The sequence below is a fragment of the Ascaphus truei genome, chromosome 7 (genome assembly GCF_040206685.1).
Source record: "Ascaphus truei isolate aAscTru1 chromosome 7, aAscTru1.hap1, whole genome shotgun sequence".
Lineage (NCBI taxonomy): Eukaryota > Metazoa > Chordata > Amphibia > Anura > Ascaphidae > Ascaphus > Ascaphus truei.
The window spans coordinates 100938106-100956115 of NC_134489.1; the positions used below are offsets into that span (position 1 = coordinate 100938106).

At 53.6% G+C, this 18010-nt stretch overlaps 1 protein-coding gene across 1 annotated transcript in view; it reads right to left on the reverse strand.

The window, feature by feature from the left end:
* Positions 1-18010, reverse strand: part of LOC142499808 (keratin, type II cytoskeletal 8-like) — a 63860-nt gene that overhangs the window by 31079 nt on the left and 14771 nt on the right. Inside the window, exon 2 of the mRNA XM_075609686.1 lies at positions 2118-2326. Within this exon, the coding sequence (XP_075465801.1) occupies positions 2118-2326 (209 nt within the window). The remainder of the gene's footprint in view (positions 1-2117; positions 2327-18010) is intronic.

The following is an 18010-nucleotide window of genomic DNA, read 5'->3' on the forward strand; positions in this document are numbered from 1 at the left end:
ACAGAGGGATTAGATGGAGGAGATGGCACAGGGAGTGTTGCAGACAGAGGGATTAGATGGAAGAGATGGCACAGGGAGTGTTGCAGACAAAGGGAGTAGATGGAGGAGATGGCACAGGGAGTGTTGCAGACAGAGGGATTAGATGGAGGAGATGGCACAGGGAGTGTTGCAGACAGAGGGATAAGATGGAGGAGATGGCACAGGGAGTGTTGCAGACAGAGGGAGTAGATGGAGGAGACGGCACAGGGAATGTTGCAGACAGAGGGATTAGATGGAGGAAACGGCACAGGGAGTGTTGCAGACAGAGGGATTAGATGGAGGAGACGGCACAGGGAGTGTTGCAGACAGAGTGAGTAGATGGAGGAGACGGCACAGGGAGTGTTGCAGACAGAGGGATTAGATGGAGGAGACGGCACAGGGAGTGTTGCAGACAGAGGGAGTAGATGGAGGAGATGGCACAGGGAGTGTTGCAGACAGAGGGATTAGATGGAGGAGACGGCACAGGGAGTGTTGCAGACAGAGGGAGTAGATGGAGGAGACGGCACAGGGAGTGTTGCAGACAGAGGGAGTAGATGGAGGAGACGGCACAGGGAGTGTTGCAGACAGAGGGATTAGATGGAAGAGACGGCACAGGGAGTGTTGCAGACAGAGGGATTAGAGGGAGGAGACGGCACAGGGAGTGTTGCAGACAGAGGGAGGAGATGGCACAGGGAGTGTTGCAGACAGAGGGAGTAGAGGGAGGAGATGGCACAGGGAGTGTTGCAGACAGAGGGAGTAGAGGGAGGAGATGGCACAGGGAGTGTTACAGACAGAGGGATTAGATGGAGGAGATGGCACAGGGAGTATTGCAGACAGAGGGATTAAATGGAGGAGATGGCACAGGGAGTGTTGCAGACAGAGGGATAAGATGGAGGATATGGCACAGGGAGTGTTGCAGACAGAGGGATTAGATGGAGGAGATGGCACAGGGAGTGTTGCAGACAGAGGGATTAGATGGAAGAGATGGCACAGGGAGTGTTGCAGACAAAGGGAGTAGATGGAGGAGATGGCACAGGGAGTGTTGCAGACAGAGGGATTAGATGGAGGAGATGGCACAGGGAGTGTTGCAGACAGAGGGATTAGATGGAGGAGATGGCACAGGGAGTGTTGCAGACAGAGGGATAAGATGGAGGAGATGGCACAGGGAGTGTTGCAGACAGAGGGAGTAGATGGAGGAGACGGCATAGGGAATGTTGCAGACAGAGGGATTAGATGGAGGAAACGGCACAGGGAGTGTTGCAGACAGAGGGATTAGATGGAGGAGATGGCACAGGGAGTGTTGCAGACAGAGGGAGTAGAGGGAGGAGATGGCACAGGGAGTGTTGCAGACAGAGTGAGTAGATGGAGGAGACGGCACAGGGAGTGTTGCAGACAGAGGGATTAGATGGAGGAGACGGCACAGGGAGTGTTGCAGACAGAGGGATTAGATGGAGGAGACGGCACAGGGAGTGTTGCAGACAGAGGGAGTAGAGGGAGGAGATGGCACAGGGAGTGTTGCAGACAGAGGGAGTAGAGGGAGGAGATGGCACAGGGAGTGTTGCAGACAGAGGGAGTAGATGGAGGAGACGGCACAGGGAGTGTTGCAGACAGAGGGAGTAGATGGAGGAGACGGCACAGGGAGTGTTGCAGACAGAGGGATTAGATGGAAGAGACGGCACAGGGAGTGTTGCAGACAGAGGGATTAGATGGAAGAGACGGCACAGGGAGTGTTGCAGACAGAGGGATTAGAGGGAGGAGACGGCACAGGGAGTGTTGCAGACAGAGGGAGTAGAGGGAGGAGATGGCACAGGGAGTGTTGCAGACAGAGGGAGTAGAGGGAGGAGATGGCACAGGGAGTGTTGCAGGCAGAGGGATTAGATGGAGGAGATGGCACAGGGAGTGTTGCAGACAGAGGGATTAGATGGAGGAGATGGCACAGGGAGAGTTGCAGACAGAGGGATTAGATGGAGGAGATGGCACAGGGAGTGTTGCAGACAGAGGGAGTAGAGGGAGGAGATGGCACAGGGAGTGTTGCAGGCAGAGGGATTAGATGGAGGAGATGGCACAGGGAGAGTTGCAGAGAGGGGCGAGGTAGGTACCTGCTCTTCAGCTCCTCCACCACTGCCTGCATGTTGTGCAGCTCTGCCTGCAGCCTCTCCTTCTCATGCAGCAGCCCATCGATCTGTTGCTTCAGCTGATTGCTGGACGCCAACGTGATCTGATCAATGTTGGACTTGTAAGAGTCCTTGTCCTTCAGCAGACGCAGCTGGGTCTCCAGCACCTTGTTCTCCTGCTCCAGGTCCCGCACCTTGAAACCCAAAAAGAGGCCTCATTTGTAATTTCTTACCAATTCACCAATGGGTCTGAACATACAAGAATCACAAGGTGGCAGTCGTCTTGTCCCGTGGTCACAGGCATCTTCCCTTAACTCATAGAGAATAAAAATCTCTGCTTGTACTCAGCAACTACTTATGTGCTCTATTACACGCATGCACACTTTAGTCATACACTCCCTGGCTCCTGTCACACGTAACCAGACAGGTGAAAATGTACCCCGGATCAAATACAAAGATAATGTACGATGTCCACAGTAAAAAAAATGTCAAATATCTTGCAGGTTAATCGTTAAAAGTCTAAAAAACTGTACCAGATATATATATATATAACATACACATAGATGAATACCGCATCAAACAACCAAAGAATAAATGCACTGTCTAAACCTAAACAGAAAATAACTGAAAGTAACAGAAATGATAACTGCTAGGCGGTGCTAGAGGAATGAAATTAATATGTAAGCACAGAAAAGAAACCTCTCAAAAAGCACTCAGACAAATAATGCAATAATAATAATAATAATTTTATTAAATCAAAATATAAAGGAAAACAAAAAACATCTGTCTGAAACCCTGCCCAACTAGACTCCAAAAATTATCTTTGGACAGAAAAAATAAATAACCCCAAGAAAAATTAGCTTACATGAGAAAAAAATATATAATGAACAGAACCTCAAAAAATGAAACCACTATGGAGACCAAGTACCCATAGTGATCCATAAGCGGCTGGTCATATAGAGGAGATAATGAACAATAAACCTATTAGAGACAAAAAACTCTAAAGAAAAGATTGTGTATAGCAAGGAGCTGAGTATACCTTTTTCATATACTATCGCTATCAGGCACAAAATCGCCGTATTTCTTACTCATCTACCAATAGCGCAATGAAAGGCCGCACATGCGCAGCTGAGCATGGCAACCCGATCGCGTCTATGGTGACATAGGGGGCTACGGGCACAGTCTAGATGCGTCATGTGGCTATCAATGCCTAGCAACCCAAAAGGGGCGTACACAGATCACCGCTACTGCTACTATCGTGTGTTGAGAGCCGCGAGTGATATGCCGCACGTGATATGCCACGCGTGATATGCCACGCGTGATATGCCACGCATGCACAACTCCGCATGGCAACCCTATCGCGTCCCTAGTAACTCAAGGGGACTGTATGTACTGATTATACGCGGTCGCTGCCAGATGACCCCCATAGTAGCTACAACAGTGTAGTGACATAGAGCACTCAGTCTAAAAGTCTCTGTGTACTAGAAGGAAGCCCATGGTGGCCAAACACAAAGGGGCATAGTCCAACACTGGCATAATGCCCGTGTGACAAGCTGCACTGCTAATCCGATATCACACCTACAGTGATGGCTTTAGAGTCTAAACACAGATCCGCACCACGTGTGCGCCAGTCCCGGGACTGGGAAACAAAAACAAAAACCAAAGTGCAAAACAACCTAAGTAAACATACAGGGAAAAGGGAACATGGGAGAAAATAACAGAACAACGACATTGCAGAGTAAACAGATTTAACAAAAAGCAACTAAGTTTCAAGTCCTCATTTAATCCCAAAGGGGACACGGTTCTCAGTTCATAAACCAGTTTCGCCTCCTGTTGCAGAAGCAGTTTATTCCTATCCCCTCCACGTGATGGGGGCTGTACTTGGAGGATGTGCATACATCGCATAGTCGCCAAAGGATGTCTCATCTGTTTAACATGCCTTGCGACAGGTAGGTATTTAAGCTCAGTGTTATCATCCACAATGTTGAGCGCCTTTCTGATAGTAGAGCGGTGTATTGCAATCCGTTCCTTTAACATGCGCGAGGTCTTTCCAATGCAGAGGAGGCCGCACGGGCATCTGATGAGATACACGACAAAGCGAGATTCGCAATTGAGATAAAGCTTGATGGCAATGCGAGCACCGCTATGTGGATGTGCATAACTGGATCCCACCTGCATAAAGCTGCAATTAGTGCATCCATGGCAGCGGTATGACCCTGGTTTTCTACAGAGCCGCGTTTTTGCAGATGCATATTTGTCAACTGGATCCATTTGTGTGAGCATGTCGGCCAGATTGCGACCACGCCTGTAATAAAGTGTAGCCTCGGTCTCTTTTCAGTCCCAGAGACCCCCTTTTGTGCGTGCCGAGCGGTCGCGGGTGCCGCCAAAGGCAGCGAGGGACCCGCCAGCACACGGCAAAGGTGGGGGCCGGAGCAAGGAGCGCTCCGAGTCCTGGGAGTCTCGGCGGCGCACCCGGCTAGCGGGGGCCGCCATTGTGTTTGCTCGCGCATGCGCAGTGGTTGCGCATGCGCAGAAGGTATGCAGGAGTTGCGGCGGCCATTAGGTAGTCGCGCATGCGCAGTACAAGCGCGCACGTGGCCCCAATGCTACAGCAGCCTCCACGGGACTACAGTTCCCATGAGGCTTAGGGCCAAGTACCCCAAGTGTCTCAGAGTGGCCAATGAGGGCCAAGGATTCTCATTCAGGGATATAGATACATTTCGCGGGCTTAGGAACGGCAGTTGGAGCTGGGAGCAGGAAGGGGGAGGAAGGGTGTAGGGAGCAAGTGGCTCCTACACCAGGTCAGGTAATCCCCAGGTCCCAGGTAGGCTCCAATCCCCACTAGAGTAGTGGGTAGGTTCTGAGGGAAGGCCCCTAAGGTATGGGAACCTGCCCCTAGGTGAGTGTGTGGGTGTAGTATTGTAAGTGACACAGCTGTCAGTGCTGTGTGCGCTGACAAGAAGGACACCGGATTGTGTGCAGTGCAGCTGCCGCAGTTAAGTAGGTTAAGCTAGTTAGAGGGGATCCGGAGGGTGAAGGGAGAGGTAGTGTGGGTGCAGGGGGTCCGTGACCCGCCCGCATAGGACAGTTCTTCGCCGCAGGCCCCTAGGAGAATTCCTGAAGTCACCGTAGGTTGCAGTGCTGCAGGGAAGCCCTATAGTGATAGGAACGCCATCCCTTACTGAGTACCAGTTAGGGACAAAGCACAGAGTTGCGGCGGTTGCAGTCATCTGGGACCAGGCGGCTGGACACCGTGATATCTGGGGGCCACGTGTCGGATCGACGGATCCTTTTTGAAGCTGTTGCCGGTCACCGCCGTGACGGAAGGTATTATTTACATCAAGTGCACCAACACCGGTCAACAGGCGCTGATCCCGCCTTAGGTATAACTCTTTGGGGACACTATGCGAATGGCTAAAGAACTAAGCCTATACCATCACATTACCGTATACGGACACGGTGTGGAGCACGCGGTGGCGGGACAGAGACAGTACTCATTAGGAGCGTGACTGAGCCACTACAGTATAAGGACAGTAGCAGTTATTAGGGTGTTAGGCCTTGCTGCTAAGGACAGCGTGATAGTATAAGTGTTATATGTTATTGCCACGGTTCATTATCAAAAGGTTATATGTTATGTGTTGATTGCTATGATAAAGTAATAAGGTTACTATTGCATACAGTAAAACTGGTTTCAATCATATGTGTGTGTATATGTTTCTTGCCCAGGGGAATCTCACATCACGGGGATCCTGGGTAAGTGGAGGCGCTGCGCTATAAGTGTTACCACAGGCTCCCAGCTAGCGGAGGCTCAGATCTCCTGGAGCCACAGGCGCGTGCAGTTACCCGTAGTCTCTTTAGAGTGTCAGAAAAAGGGCTACAAAAGTAAAGGAGGTTCTTTACAAGTTCGTCCAATTTGGCTGCCATTGGACAGGATATGCCAGTGTTTATGGATACTGCGTTTAATGCGTCCTGATGCAGTTGAAAAGGTGCTAACAAAATGGCACAATTCCCTGTATGTTTACTTAGATTGTTTGGCACTTTGTGTTTTTGTTTTCCAGTCCCGCGACTGGCGCACACGTGGTGCAGATCTGTATTTAGACTCTAAAGCCATCACTGTAGGTGTGATATCGGATTAGCAGTGCAGCTTGTCACACGGGCATTATGCCAGTGTTGGACTATGCCCCTTTGTGTTTGGCCACGATGGGCTTCCTTCTAGTACACACAGAGGCTTTTTTAGACTGAGTGCTCTATGTCACTACACTGTTGTAGCTACTATGGGGGTCATCTGGCAGCGACCGTGTATAATCAGTACATACAGTCCCTTGAGTTAGTAGGGACGCGATAGGGTTGCCATGCGAAGTTGTGCATGCGCGGCATATCACGCGCGGCATATCACGCGCGACGCTCAACACACGATAGTAGCAGTAGCGGTGATCTGTGTACGTCCATTTTAGGTTGCTAGGCGTAGATTGCCACATGACGCATCTTGACTGCGCCCGTAGCCCCGTATGTCACCATAGACGCGATCGGGTTGCCATGTGCGGTTGCGCATGTGCGGCCTTTCATTGCGCTATTGGTAGATGAGTAAGAAATACGGTGATTTTGTGCATGCCCTCCTGGGCGGTCAGGCAGGTTTTTGGACGGCTATGTGACACACCAGTAGCCATGCCATATGTCCCAAAGGAAGTGACAACATGCTTGGTGTCCACCCTTAGTGACATCAGAGATGTGCCTGTTCCTGAGGTGATATAAGACACAGCACTGCCTAAAGTTAGGGGTTCAGTTTCCTGTGTTGTGCTGCCTCTGTTCAGTAAGAGGCACGTGAAGGTCTGCAACAGTGTTGCAGTGTCTCATGCTAGCTGTGAGTCTGTGCAGCTCTGAGCAGAGAGACAGAGAAGCTGTTGAATCTCCCTAAGGGGACAGGTGGAAAGCAACTCCATTAGGAGAAGAAGGAACTCTCCAGATGGAGCGCAGCAAAGGAATGAGCGGCTAAGCTGATAGCTGTGAGGGACAGCTGGCCCATACCACCATGCCAATAAAGATGACCTTGAATAAAGACACTTCACTGTGTGAGTCTGGAATTACTCAGCAGGGGAAGGCATCACCAAGAAGGAGTTCCTCATCAGAACCATCCCCTTGCGGACGCAGGGATCCTGATGAGGTGGAGGCGCTGCACTGGATATAGGTAGGACTCATGCACACTACCTCAGCTGCCTGTCTGGGTTGGCAATCCCTACACAACATCATGCGGGGGACTCAGGAGTCCTGTTACCAACAGGTGCACCACCAGACACTACACTGTAATGGGGACTGGTTAGACCACATGGGCCAATGTGAGATTGGGTGGGTCAGGCTAGGCCAGAAAATCCGTTACATTTGGAGGCGTTGCTGCTGAGATACCTGTCAATAGGACAGGCTTTTGCTAGGCACACTGGGAAACAGGGAGAGTGTCTGCTGCCACTTTGTGCTGCGTTGGGACGGACCTAGAGGTAGTCAGGGGGCTGATGGAGTATAGTCAGCTCGCAGGGACGACCTAGGGGCCTGAAAGGAGTTGGAGGTTTGGAGAGGGGTTATAGCTGGTCTAGTCACCTTGAGGCAGTGCTAGTTGGTAGGATGCCTGAAGGGATAGCCTGTTAACGTGGTCAGGAATTCTGGAGAGGGTCTGCGCTAGGCTAGCCAACAGTAGGTAGACGCCCAAGTACTGCATGGAAGAGCCAGAGTACTCTAGCCCATTCCGGACCACTTACCGAAGGGAGCACAGACTGGGAGGAAGGAGATACAGCATACACAGATTGAGTGAGCCTCGCCTGAGGTAGTGCAAACACGAGTCCAGCCTACATTAGGTACACAAGGTGGTGCATCAAGGTAATCTTTATTGTACCGGTGTGGTAGCTGCCCCGCAGAGAGGAGCTCCATGTACAATAATTCTAAGTACAGTGAAAGAATGGTGACCGCAAGAATGGAAGATCCGCGCGGTGCGGAAGGTCCAAGATGGCGGACGGAGGATAATGGAGAGAGCGCACATGGCGTGTGTGTGGGTGAAGAGCAAGCTAAGGAAATGACTTTCACGAGCCTGCTGTGGAGTGGTGCTAAGGCTGTAGCCGCGCCTTTCTTGTCCTGCCTAAATTCCAACCCTGGGGGATAGCTGTGAGGACATTGCGATTACGTGTGTGAATGCTGAGGGAGTATCTGATTGCCAGGCGGTGATTACTACTCAAGTTACAATTGCTGCTAATATGGATTGCAGAGCGATCCAAAATGGCGGTTCCCGCTTCCCTGGGAGACCGCGTGGGCCGAGTGCAGAGAATTCTGCAAATGCAAAAGTTGCAGACAGTTGGCCGGGATTGGAGCCAAAGAAAGAACCCCACCGTGTGGGGGGTAATGGCGCGAAAGCTGTGGCCGCGCCCTCCAGGACTGTGAAAGGTGCGGCCTCAATTAAAGGACATCCTATTGAGCTGTGGGACCCGCCCATAATTGCTACTAGTGGGGGTGGTTTCCAGCTGTGTCAGATGAGGGTGGAGCTGGTCAAGGGAGTGGCCGGCAACTCAACCCCTGCTTGTCAGTTGCGCGGAGCCAGCTTACAGAACAGACCGTTGCTGCAAGTATCTCCTACTAAGACAATGGCCTGTCCACAAGAAGTGACTGCCATGGTATCCACCCAGCCATATTCAATACCGGGAGGAGTACTGGTGATTCGGGTGGCGGGCACCGAGACTGTAGTGGGCCTCTGCCTACAATGCAGGCTACCCGGTGGTACCGTGGGTACGGCGGCACGCTGTCCGCAATGTGGCACCCAGTACCTGTGGCCTATGCCTACATTTGTGCCCATTCCGACTATCGAACCCGCGGGGGATACGGCTAGGCTGTCCGCCGGGTCCCCCGGTGCACTGTGGAAAGAAGGTGCGGATCTCGGAGAATGGGGATCGGGGCCGGTTGTTAAGGCCGAGCCCGAGGAGAAAGGAGCGGTCGGTCAGCGTACCGATCGAGAGACAAAAAGGCGGTCGCCACGAACGGTGACCCCGATCAGAGTGGAGGCGGATTCCTCCGATGAGGAACCCAGAGTGCCGCCCGGGGCAGTGATCCGGCCTGTGGAGAAAACGGGAGGATACAGCAGTATCCTGTGGAGAAAACGGGAGGAGGTTGCCACTTACCGGGAGTATCGGTGAGAGGAGTCGGGTGTCGCCAGTGGAGCGGAAGGCAGAGAGACGGAGCCCTTCCATTCCTGGGACCGGCGGGTCCAGCGGTGACGGGCGATCCACGCCCACCCTGCGGAGCGGTAAGAGCAGCCCTTGTACTTACCAGGCTCCGGTGACGGCATCCGTAGAGGAGAGGCGGTGTCAGGCCCAGGCGGTGCACGAGAAGGCAGCGGAGCTTCCGGACGTCGTCGTGGAGGAAGAGATCCCGCATGGGGATCCATCGCAAGATGGCGGCGTATCCGGTTCCGGCGATGACATCACTTCCGGCGGAGGTAGCGAACAGTTGCGGGTCGTAGCCCCGCATATGCCGGCAGTATTTCCCTATGCCCAACCCCCGGCCATAGTTAAAGCCCCCGTCCCTGGCACGTCTCCCTCGTGGTCCCGATCGAGCCAAGGGTGGTCTGGGGAGTCACAGGGCAGCGCTGATGAACGGACTGGGGAGAACCTGGACTGGGGTGATTGCTTTACATCCGATGAGGGAGCGGGGTGGGAAATGCATAGGAGAAAAGAGTCATCTTGTACGAGTAATACTGATTGCAATGCTAATATAAAATGTAGGCCTAATCGCTTTGTGTAAGATTGGTGTACATATCTCTTTCTCATGCTGGCAGTAAACCTGGTAAGTATGCAGGATTGCCAGTAGTCATCATGGAGGTTTGCCCTCAAACCCTGGTGAGGTGTCATATGTCCCAAAGGAAGTGACAACATGCTTGGTGTCCACCCTTAGTGACATCAGAGATGTGCCTGTTCCTGAGGTGATATAAGACACAGCACTGCCTAAAGTTAGGGGTTCAGTTTCCTGTGTTGTGCTGCCTCTGTTCAGTAAGAGGCACGTGAAGGTCTGCAACAGTGTTGCAGTAGTCTCATGCTAGCTGTGAGTCTGTGCAGCTCTGAGCAGAGAGACAGAGAAGCTGTTGAATATCCCTAAGGGGAGAGGTGGAAAGCAACTCCATTAGGAGAAGGAGGAACTTTCCAGATGGAGCGCAGCAAAGGAATGAGCGGCTAAGCTGATAGCTGTGAGGGGCAGCTGGCCCATACCACCATGCCAATAAAGATGACCTTGAATAAAGACACTTCACTGTGTGAGTCTGGAATTACTCAGCAGGGGAAGGCATCACCAAGAAGGAGTTCCTCATCAGAACCATCCCCTTGCGGACGCAGGGATCCTGATGAGGTGGAGGCGCTGCACTGGATATAGGTAGGACTCATGCACACTACCTCAGCTGCCTGTCTGGGTTGGCAATCCCCACACAACATCATGCGGGAGACTCAGGAATCCTGTTGCCAACAGGTGCACCACCAGACACTACACTGTAATGGGGACTGGTTAGACCAAAGGGGCCAATGTGAGATTGGGTGGGTCAGGCTAGGCCAGAAAATCCGTTACATAAACATGGGCCAGCAGCTGATTGGTTTATCCTAGTATCAGTGCTGTGTATTGGTTTATCTGCTGTGGGCTGTACCTGGGAATGTGATTTGTGCATTTTTAATTAGATTCAAGTGTTTTTTCACATGAGGATGTGGGTATATATGGGTGTTCGGATCAGTCACTTGTGCACTGCCCTGAGGAAGGTCCCTCAACAAGGAGCGAAACGTTGGCTGCCCTGTGTTCTTAATACACTTTCTTTTCTACATCTGCGGTGTGCTGTCTCAATTTGTTATCAGGATCCCCCTGGTTTCTACAAGTATATATATATATATATATATATATATATATATATATATAGTGGTCGACAAATCACCAAAAAAATCTACTCGCCAAACAAAAAAAGCTACTCGCCACCTAGTACCACACGTGTGGTGCTTGGGCCAATAGGAGCTCGCCACGATGTTAAATCCACTCGCCCGGGGCGAGCAAAAGTATAGGTTTGTCAAACACTGTATATATATATCTTATACTATATTAGTGAAAGCACTGTATGTTTGTTTGCCTGCCTGCCTGCCTGCATGCATGCCTGCCTGCTGGATGTCCGGTGTCCCTAGCGGCAATCTCATTGGTCCCTTGGCCCGCCCGCCCCCGCACACCTCTCATTGGCCTCACACACTCACACCACCCCCTTGGCCCGCCCCCCACACCTCTCATTGGCCTGAGGCGGAGTGACGGGCCAAAGGTCCAAAAAAATAAATAAAACACACACACACACACACACACACACACACACACACACACACACACACACACACACACACACACACACACACACACACACACACACACACACACACACACACACACACACACACACACACACACACACACACACACACACCTCTCCCCTCTCCAAATCACCTCTTCCCCCTCCCCAGCGGCATCACCTCTTCCCCCTCCCCAGCGGCATCACCTCTTCCCCCTCCCCAGCGGCATCACCTCTTCCCCCTCCCCAGCGGCATCACCTCTTCCCCCTCCCCAGCGGCATCACCTCTTCCCCCTCCCCAGCGGCATCACCTCTTCCCCCTCCCCAGCGGCATCACCTCTTCCCCCTCCCCAGCGGCATCACCTCTTCCCCCTCCCCAGCGGCATCACCTCTTCCCCCTCCCCAGCGGCATCACCTCTCCCCGCTCCAAATCACCTCTCCCCGCTCCAAATCACCTCTCCCCGCTCCAAATCACCTCTCCCCCCTCCCCGCTCCAAATCACCTCGCTTCCCGCAGCTGCCACGCGGCGCGTAAGATGGCGGACCCCCTTCCTCCCTCGCGGCGCCGAGTCAGACGGTGGCGGCGCCCGGAAGTACAGGTAGGTGTCGCTCCCCACCTCCGGCGCCAAACGGAACTAAAGAAAGGGCGCATCAACTGAGGTGTGTGTGTGTGTGTGTGTGTGTGTGTGTGTGTGTGTGTGTGTGTGTGTGTGTGTGTGTGTGTGTGTGTGTGTGTGTGTGTGTGTGTGTGTGTGTGTGTGTGTGTGTGTGTGTGTGTGTGTGTGTGTGTGTCACTGTCCACTGCCCCCCCCTCCTATCCACTGCCCCCCCCTCCTGTCCACTGCCCCCCCCCTCCTGTCCACTGCGTCCCCCTCCTGTCCACTGCGTCCCCCCTCCTGTCCACTGCGTCCCCCCTCCTGTCCCCCCTCCTGTCCACTGCCCCCCCCTCCTGTCCACTGCCCCCCCCCCCTCCTGTCCACTGCCCCCCCTCCTGTCCACTGCCCCCCCTCCTGTCCACTGCCCCCCCTCCTGTCCACTGCCCCCCCCTCCTGTCCACTGCCCCCCCCTCCTGTCCACTGCCCCCCCCCCTCCTGTCCACTGCCCCCCCCCCCTCCTGTCCACTGCCCCCCCCCCTCCTGTCCACTGCCCCCCCCTCCTGTCCACTGCGTCCCCCCTCCTGTCCACTGCGTCCCCCCTCCTGTCCACTGCCCCCCCCTCCTGTCCACTGCCCCCCCCCTCCTGTCCACTGCCCCCTCCCTCCTGTCCACTGCCCCCTCCCTCCTGTCCACTGCCCCCCCTCCTGTCCACTGCCCCCCCCCCTCCTGTCCACTGCCCCCCCCTCCTGTCCACTGCCCCCCCCCTCCTGTCCACTGCCCCCCCCCTCCTGTCCACTGCCCCCCCTCCTGTCCACTGCCCCCCCCTCCTGTCCACTGCCCCCCCCTCCTGTCCACTGCCCCCCCCCTCCTGTCCACTGCCCCCCCTCCTGTCCACTGCCCCCCCCCCTCCTGTCCACTGCCCCCCCCCTCCTGTCCACTGCCCCCCCCTCCTGTCCACTGCCCCCCCCCCTCCTGTCCACTGCCCCCCCCCTCCTGTCCACTGCCCCCCCCCTCCTGTCCACTGCCCCCCCCCTCCTGTCCACTGCCCCCCCCCCTCCTGTCCACTGCCCCCCCCCCCTCCTGTCCACTGCCCCCCCCCTCCTGTCCACTGCAGGAAATGCAGGGGGAGGAATCCATGCCTTTGAGGCGCCCCCCCCTCCCTTTGACGCCCCCCCCCTCCCTTTGACGCCCCCCCCCTCCCTTTGACGCCCCCCCCCTCCCTTTGACGCCCCCCCCCTCCCTTTGACGCCCCCCCTCCCTTTGACGCCCCCCCCCTCCCTTTGACGCCCCCCCCCTCTCCCTTTGACGCCCCCCCCCTCCCTTTGACGCCCCCCCCCCTCCCTTTGACGCCCCCCCCTCCCTTTGACGCCCCCCCCCTCCCTTTGACGCCCCCCCCCTCCCTTTGACGCCCCCCCCTCCCTTTGACGCCCCCCCCCCTCCCTTTGACGCCCCCCCCCTCCCTTTGACCCCCCCCCCCTCCCTTTGACGCCCCCCCCCTCCCTTTGACGCCCCCCCCTCCCTTTGACGCCCCCCCCTCCCTTTGACGCCCCCCCCTCCCTTTGACGCCCCCCCCTCCCTTTGACGCCCCCCCCCCCTCCCTTTGACGCCCCCCCCCTCCCTTTGACGCCCCCCCCCCTCCCTTTGACGCCCCCCCCCTCCCTTTGACGCCCCCCCCCTCCCTTTGACGCCCCCCCCTCCCTTTGACGCCCCCCCTCCCTTTGACGCCCCCCCCCTCCCTTTGACGCCCCCCCCCTCCCTTTGACGCCCCCCCCCTCCCTTTGACGCCCCCCCCTGCCTTTGACGCCCCGCGCGCACACACTGACTGACTGCCGCACGCACGCACACACTGACTGACGCGCACACAAAGCCTGACTGACGCACGCACACACTGACTGAGGCACACACTGACTGTGTGTGCGTCAGTCAGTCTGTGTGTGTTTGTGTTTCTGCCTCAGACTCACTGACGCGCGAGCAAACACACAGTGACTGACGCACACACGCTACATGAAGCTGTAAAGGAGGGAGGGAGGGAGGGAGGGGGGGGACTGGATTGATGTGAATGGGGGACAAACAGAGAGAGGGGGAAGGAGAGAGAGGAACGGGAACATTACATCCCGGGCAACGCCGGGTCTCTCAGCTAGTATATATATATATGTCATTGAACGCAGTGCTTTAGTAAAATATAATTTTTATTACTAAATATATTAAAAGTTCATTTGTTTTCATACCTACAGTAGAATAAAATCTCTGACAACGTAACGCAATGTCCGGTACCGTGTGCTGGGTAAATCAGGCAATAAGAAAGTGATGCTGTTGAAGGCGCGGGATCTATGTAGCAAAGCACTGCAGTGTTCTGTGTGACTGTCACTAATCACATCACATTGCGCCCGTGTGGCAGTCTCACTGCACTGCAGTGTTCTGTGTGACTGTCACTAATCACATCACATTGAGCCCGTGTGGCAGTCTCACTGCACTGCAGTGTTCTGTGTGACTGTCACTAATCACATCACATTGAGCCCGTGTGGCAGTCTCACTGCACTGCTGGCAGAAACTAATAGCTAACGCAGGGATGCGCACACTTTGTTCTCTACGCCCCCTGCCTGATCTCCCCTCCCTGCTCGCACCGCCCCCGTACCTTTTCTCCGGCATTTTCACAACGTCATGTGACGGCGCATTGCCATGGCGACGCGTCGACCAGAAGCCTCTCGTGCTCCTCCGGCATTTCATTTAAATGTTGTGGGGAAAAGCGCCGGCCCTCTGTAAGCACCGCGCCCCCCCCCCCCCGAAAGTTTTGTGCCCCCCAGTTTGCGCACCCCTGAGTTAACGGATCAAAAATATCTTACAATCACGCAAATGAACTGTAAATGAGCAAAGAAGACCCAATGCACGTCCACTGGCAAATTATTGTATTCATATCTATATGTTTTTTCTTAACTCTCTCTAATAGCGCGTCTGAGCTCAGATGCATTGTAAGGAACCCCAACCCTCTCTAATAGCGCGTCTGAGCTCAGATGCATTGTAAGGAACCCCAACCCTCTCTAATAGCGCGTCTGAGCTCAGATGCATTGTAAGGAACCCCAACCCTCTCTAATAGCGCATCTGAGCTCAGATGCATTGTAAGGAACCCCAACCCTCTCTAATAGCGCGTCTGAGCTCAGATGCATTGTAAGGAACCCCAACCCTCTCTAATAGCACGTCTGAGCTCAGATGCATTGTAAGGAACCCCAACCCTCTCTAATAGCGCGTCTGAGCTCAGATGCATTGTAAGGAACCCCAACCCTCTCTAATAGCGCGTCTGAGCTCAGATGCATTGTAAGGAACCCCAACCCTTTCTAATAACGTGTCTGAGCTCAGATGCATTGTAAGGAACCCCAACCCTCTCTAATAGCACGTCTGAGCTCAGATGCATTGTAAGGAACCCCAACCCTCTCTAATAGCGCGTCTGAGATCAGATGCATTGTAAAGAACCCCAACCCTCTCTAATAGCGCGTCTGAGATCAGATGCATTGTAAGGAACCCCAACCCTCTCTAATAGCGTGTCTGAGCTCAGATGCATTGTAAGGAACCCCAACCCTCTCTAATAGCGCGTCTGAGCTCAGATGCATTGTAAGGAACCCCAACCCTCTCTAATAGCGCGTCTGAGCTCAGATGCATTGTAAGGAACCCCAACCCTCTCTAATAGCGCGTCTGAGCTCAGATGCATTGTAAGGAACCCCAACCCTTTCTAATAGCGCGTCTGAGCTCAGATGCATTGTAAGGAACCCCAACCCTCTCTAATAGCGCGTCTGAGCTCAGATGCATTGTAAGGAACCCAACCCTCTCTAATAGTGTGTCTGAGCTCAGATGCATTGTAAAGAACCCCAACCCTCTCTAATAGCGCGTCTGAGATCAGATGCATTGTAAGGAACCCCAACCCTCTCTAATAGCGTGTCTGAGATTAGATGCATTGTAAGGATCCCCAAAGCTCTCTAATAGCGCGTCTGAGCTCAGATGCATTGTAAGGAACCCCAACCCTCTCTAATAGCGCGTCTGAGCTCAGATGCATTGTAAGGAACCCCAACCCTCTCTAATAGCGCGTCTGAGCTCAGATGCATTGTAAGGAACCCCAACCCTCTCTAATAGCGCGTCTGAGCTCAGATGCATTGTAAGGAACCCCAACCCTCTCTAATAGCGCGTCTGAGCTCAGATGCATTGTAAGGAACCCAACCCTCTCTAATAGTGTGTCTGAGATCAGATGCATTGTAAGGATCCCCAACCCTCTCTAATAGCGCGTCTGAGATTAGATGCATTGTAAGGATCCCCAACCCTCTCTAATAGCGTGTCTGAGATTAGATGCATTGTAAGGAACCCCAACCCTCTCTAATACCGCGTCTGAGATCAGATGCATTGTAAGGAACCCCAACCCTCTCTAATAGCGCGTCTGAGCTCAGATGCATTGTAAGGAACCCAACCCTCTCTAATAGCGCGTCTGAGATTAGATGCATTGTAAGGAACCCCAACCCTCTCTAGTAGCGCGTCTGAGATCAGATGCATTGTAAGGATCCCCAACCCTCTCTAATAGCGTGTCTGAGATCAGATGCATTGTAAGGATCCCCAACCCTCTCTAATAGCGTGTCTGAGATCAGATGCATTGTAAGGATCCCCAACCCTCTCTAATAGCGCGTCTGAGCTCAGATGCATTGTAAGGAACCCAACCCTCTCTAATAGCGCGTCTGAGATTAGATGCATTGTAAGGAACCCCAACCCTCTCTAGTAGCGCGTCTGAGCTCAGATGCATTGTAAGGAACCCAACCCTCTCTAATAGCGCGTCTGAGATCAGATGTATTGTAAGGAACCCAACCCTCTCTAATAGTGTGTCTGAGATCAGATGCATTGTAAGGATCCCCAACCCTCTCTAATAGCGCGTCTGAGATTAGATGCATTGTAAGGATCCCCAACCCTCTCTAATAGCGTGTCTGAGATTAGATGCATTGTAAGGAACCCCAACCCTCTCTAATACCGCGTCTGAGATCAGATGCATTGTAAGGAACCCCAACCCTCTCTAATAGCGCGTCTGAGCTCAGATGCATTGTAAGGAACCCAACCCTCTCTAATAGCGCGTCTGAGATTAGATGCATTGTAAGGAACCCCAACCCTCTCTAGTAGCGCGTCTGAGATCAGATGCATTGTAAGGATCCCCAACCCTCTCTAATAGCGTGTCTGAGATCAGATGCATTGTAAGGATCCCCAACCCTCTCTAATAGCGTGTCTGAGATCAGATGCATTGTAAGGATCCCCAACCCTCTCTAATAGCGCGTCTGAGCTCAGATGCATTGTAAGGAACCCAACCCTCTCTAATAGCGCGTCTGAGATTAGATGCATTGTAAGGAACCCCAACCCTCTCTAGTAGCGCGTCTGAGCTCAGATGCATTGTAAGGAACCCAACCCTCTCTAATAGCGCGTCTGAGATCAGATGTATTGTAAGGAACCCCAACCCTGTCTAATAGCGTGTCTGAGATCAGATGCATTATAAGGAACCCCAACCCTCTCTAGTAGCGCGTCTGAGATCAGATGCATTGTAAGGATCCCCAACCCTCTCTAATAGCGTGTCTGAGATTAGATGCATTGTAAGGAACCCCAACCCTGTCTAATAGCGCGTCTGAGATCCGATGCATTGTAAGGAACCCCAACCTTAGAAGCACTATGGCCCAGATCCGCAAAAGTCTAGATCCTATTCAGTAAAAGAATGTGGAGCGGCTCAGTGGAGCCTGGTTCGATTCCCGGTGTCGGTTCCTTGTGACCTTGGACAAGTCACTTTATCTCCCTGTGCCTCAGGCACTGAAAAAAACATAGATTGTAAGCTCCACGGGGCAGGGACTGTGTCTGCAAAAAAGTGTTTGTGCAAAAAATGTCTGTAAAGCGCTACGTCAAAACTAGCAGCACTATATAAGAAGAAACAATTATTATAGCTTA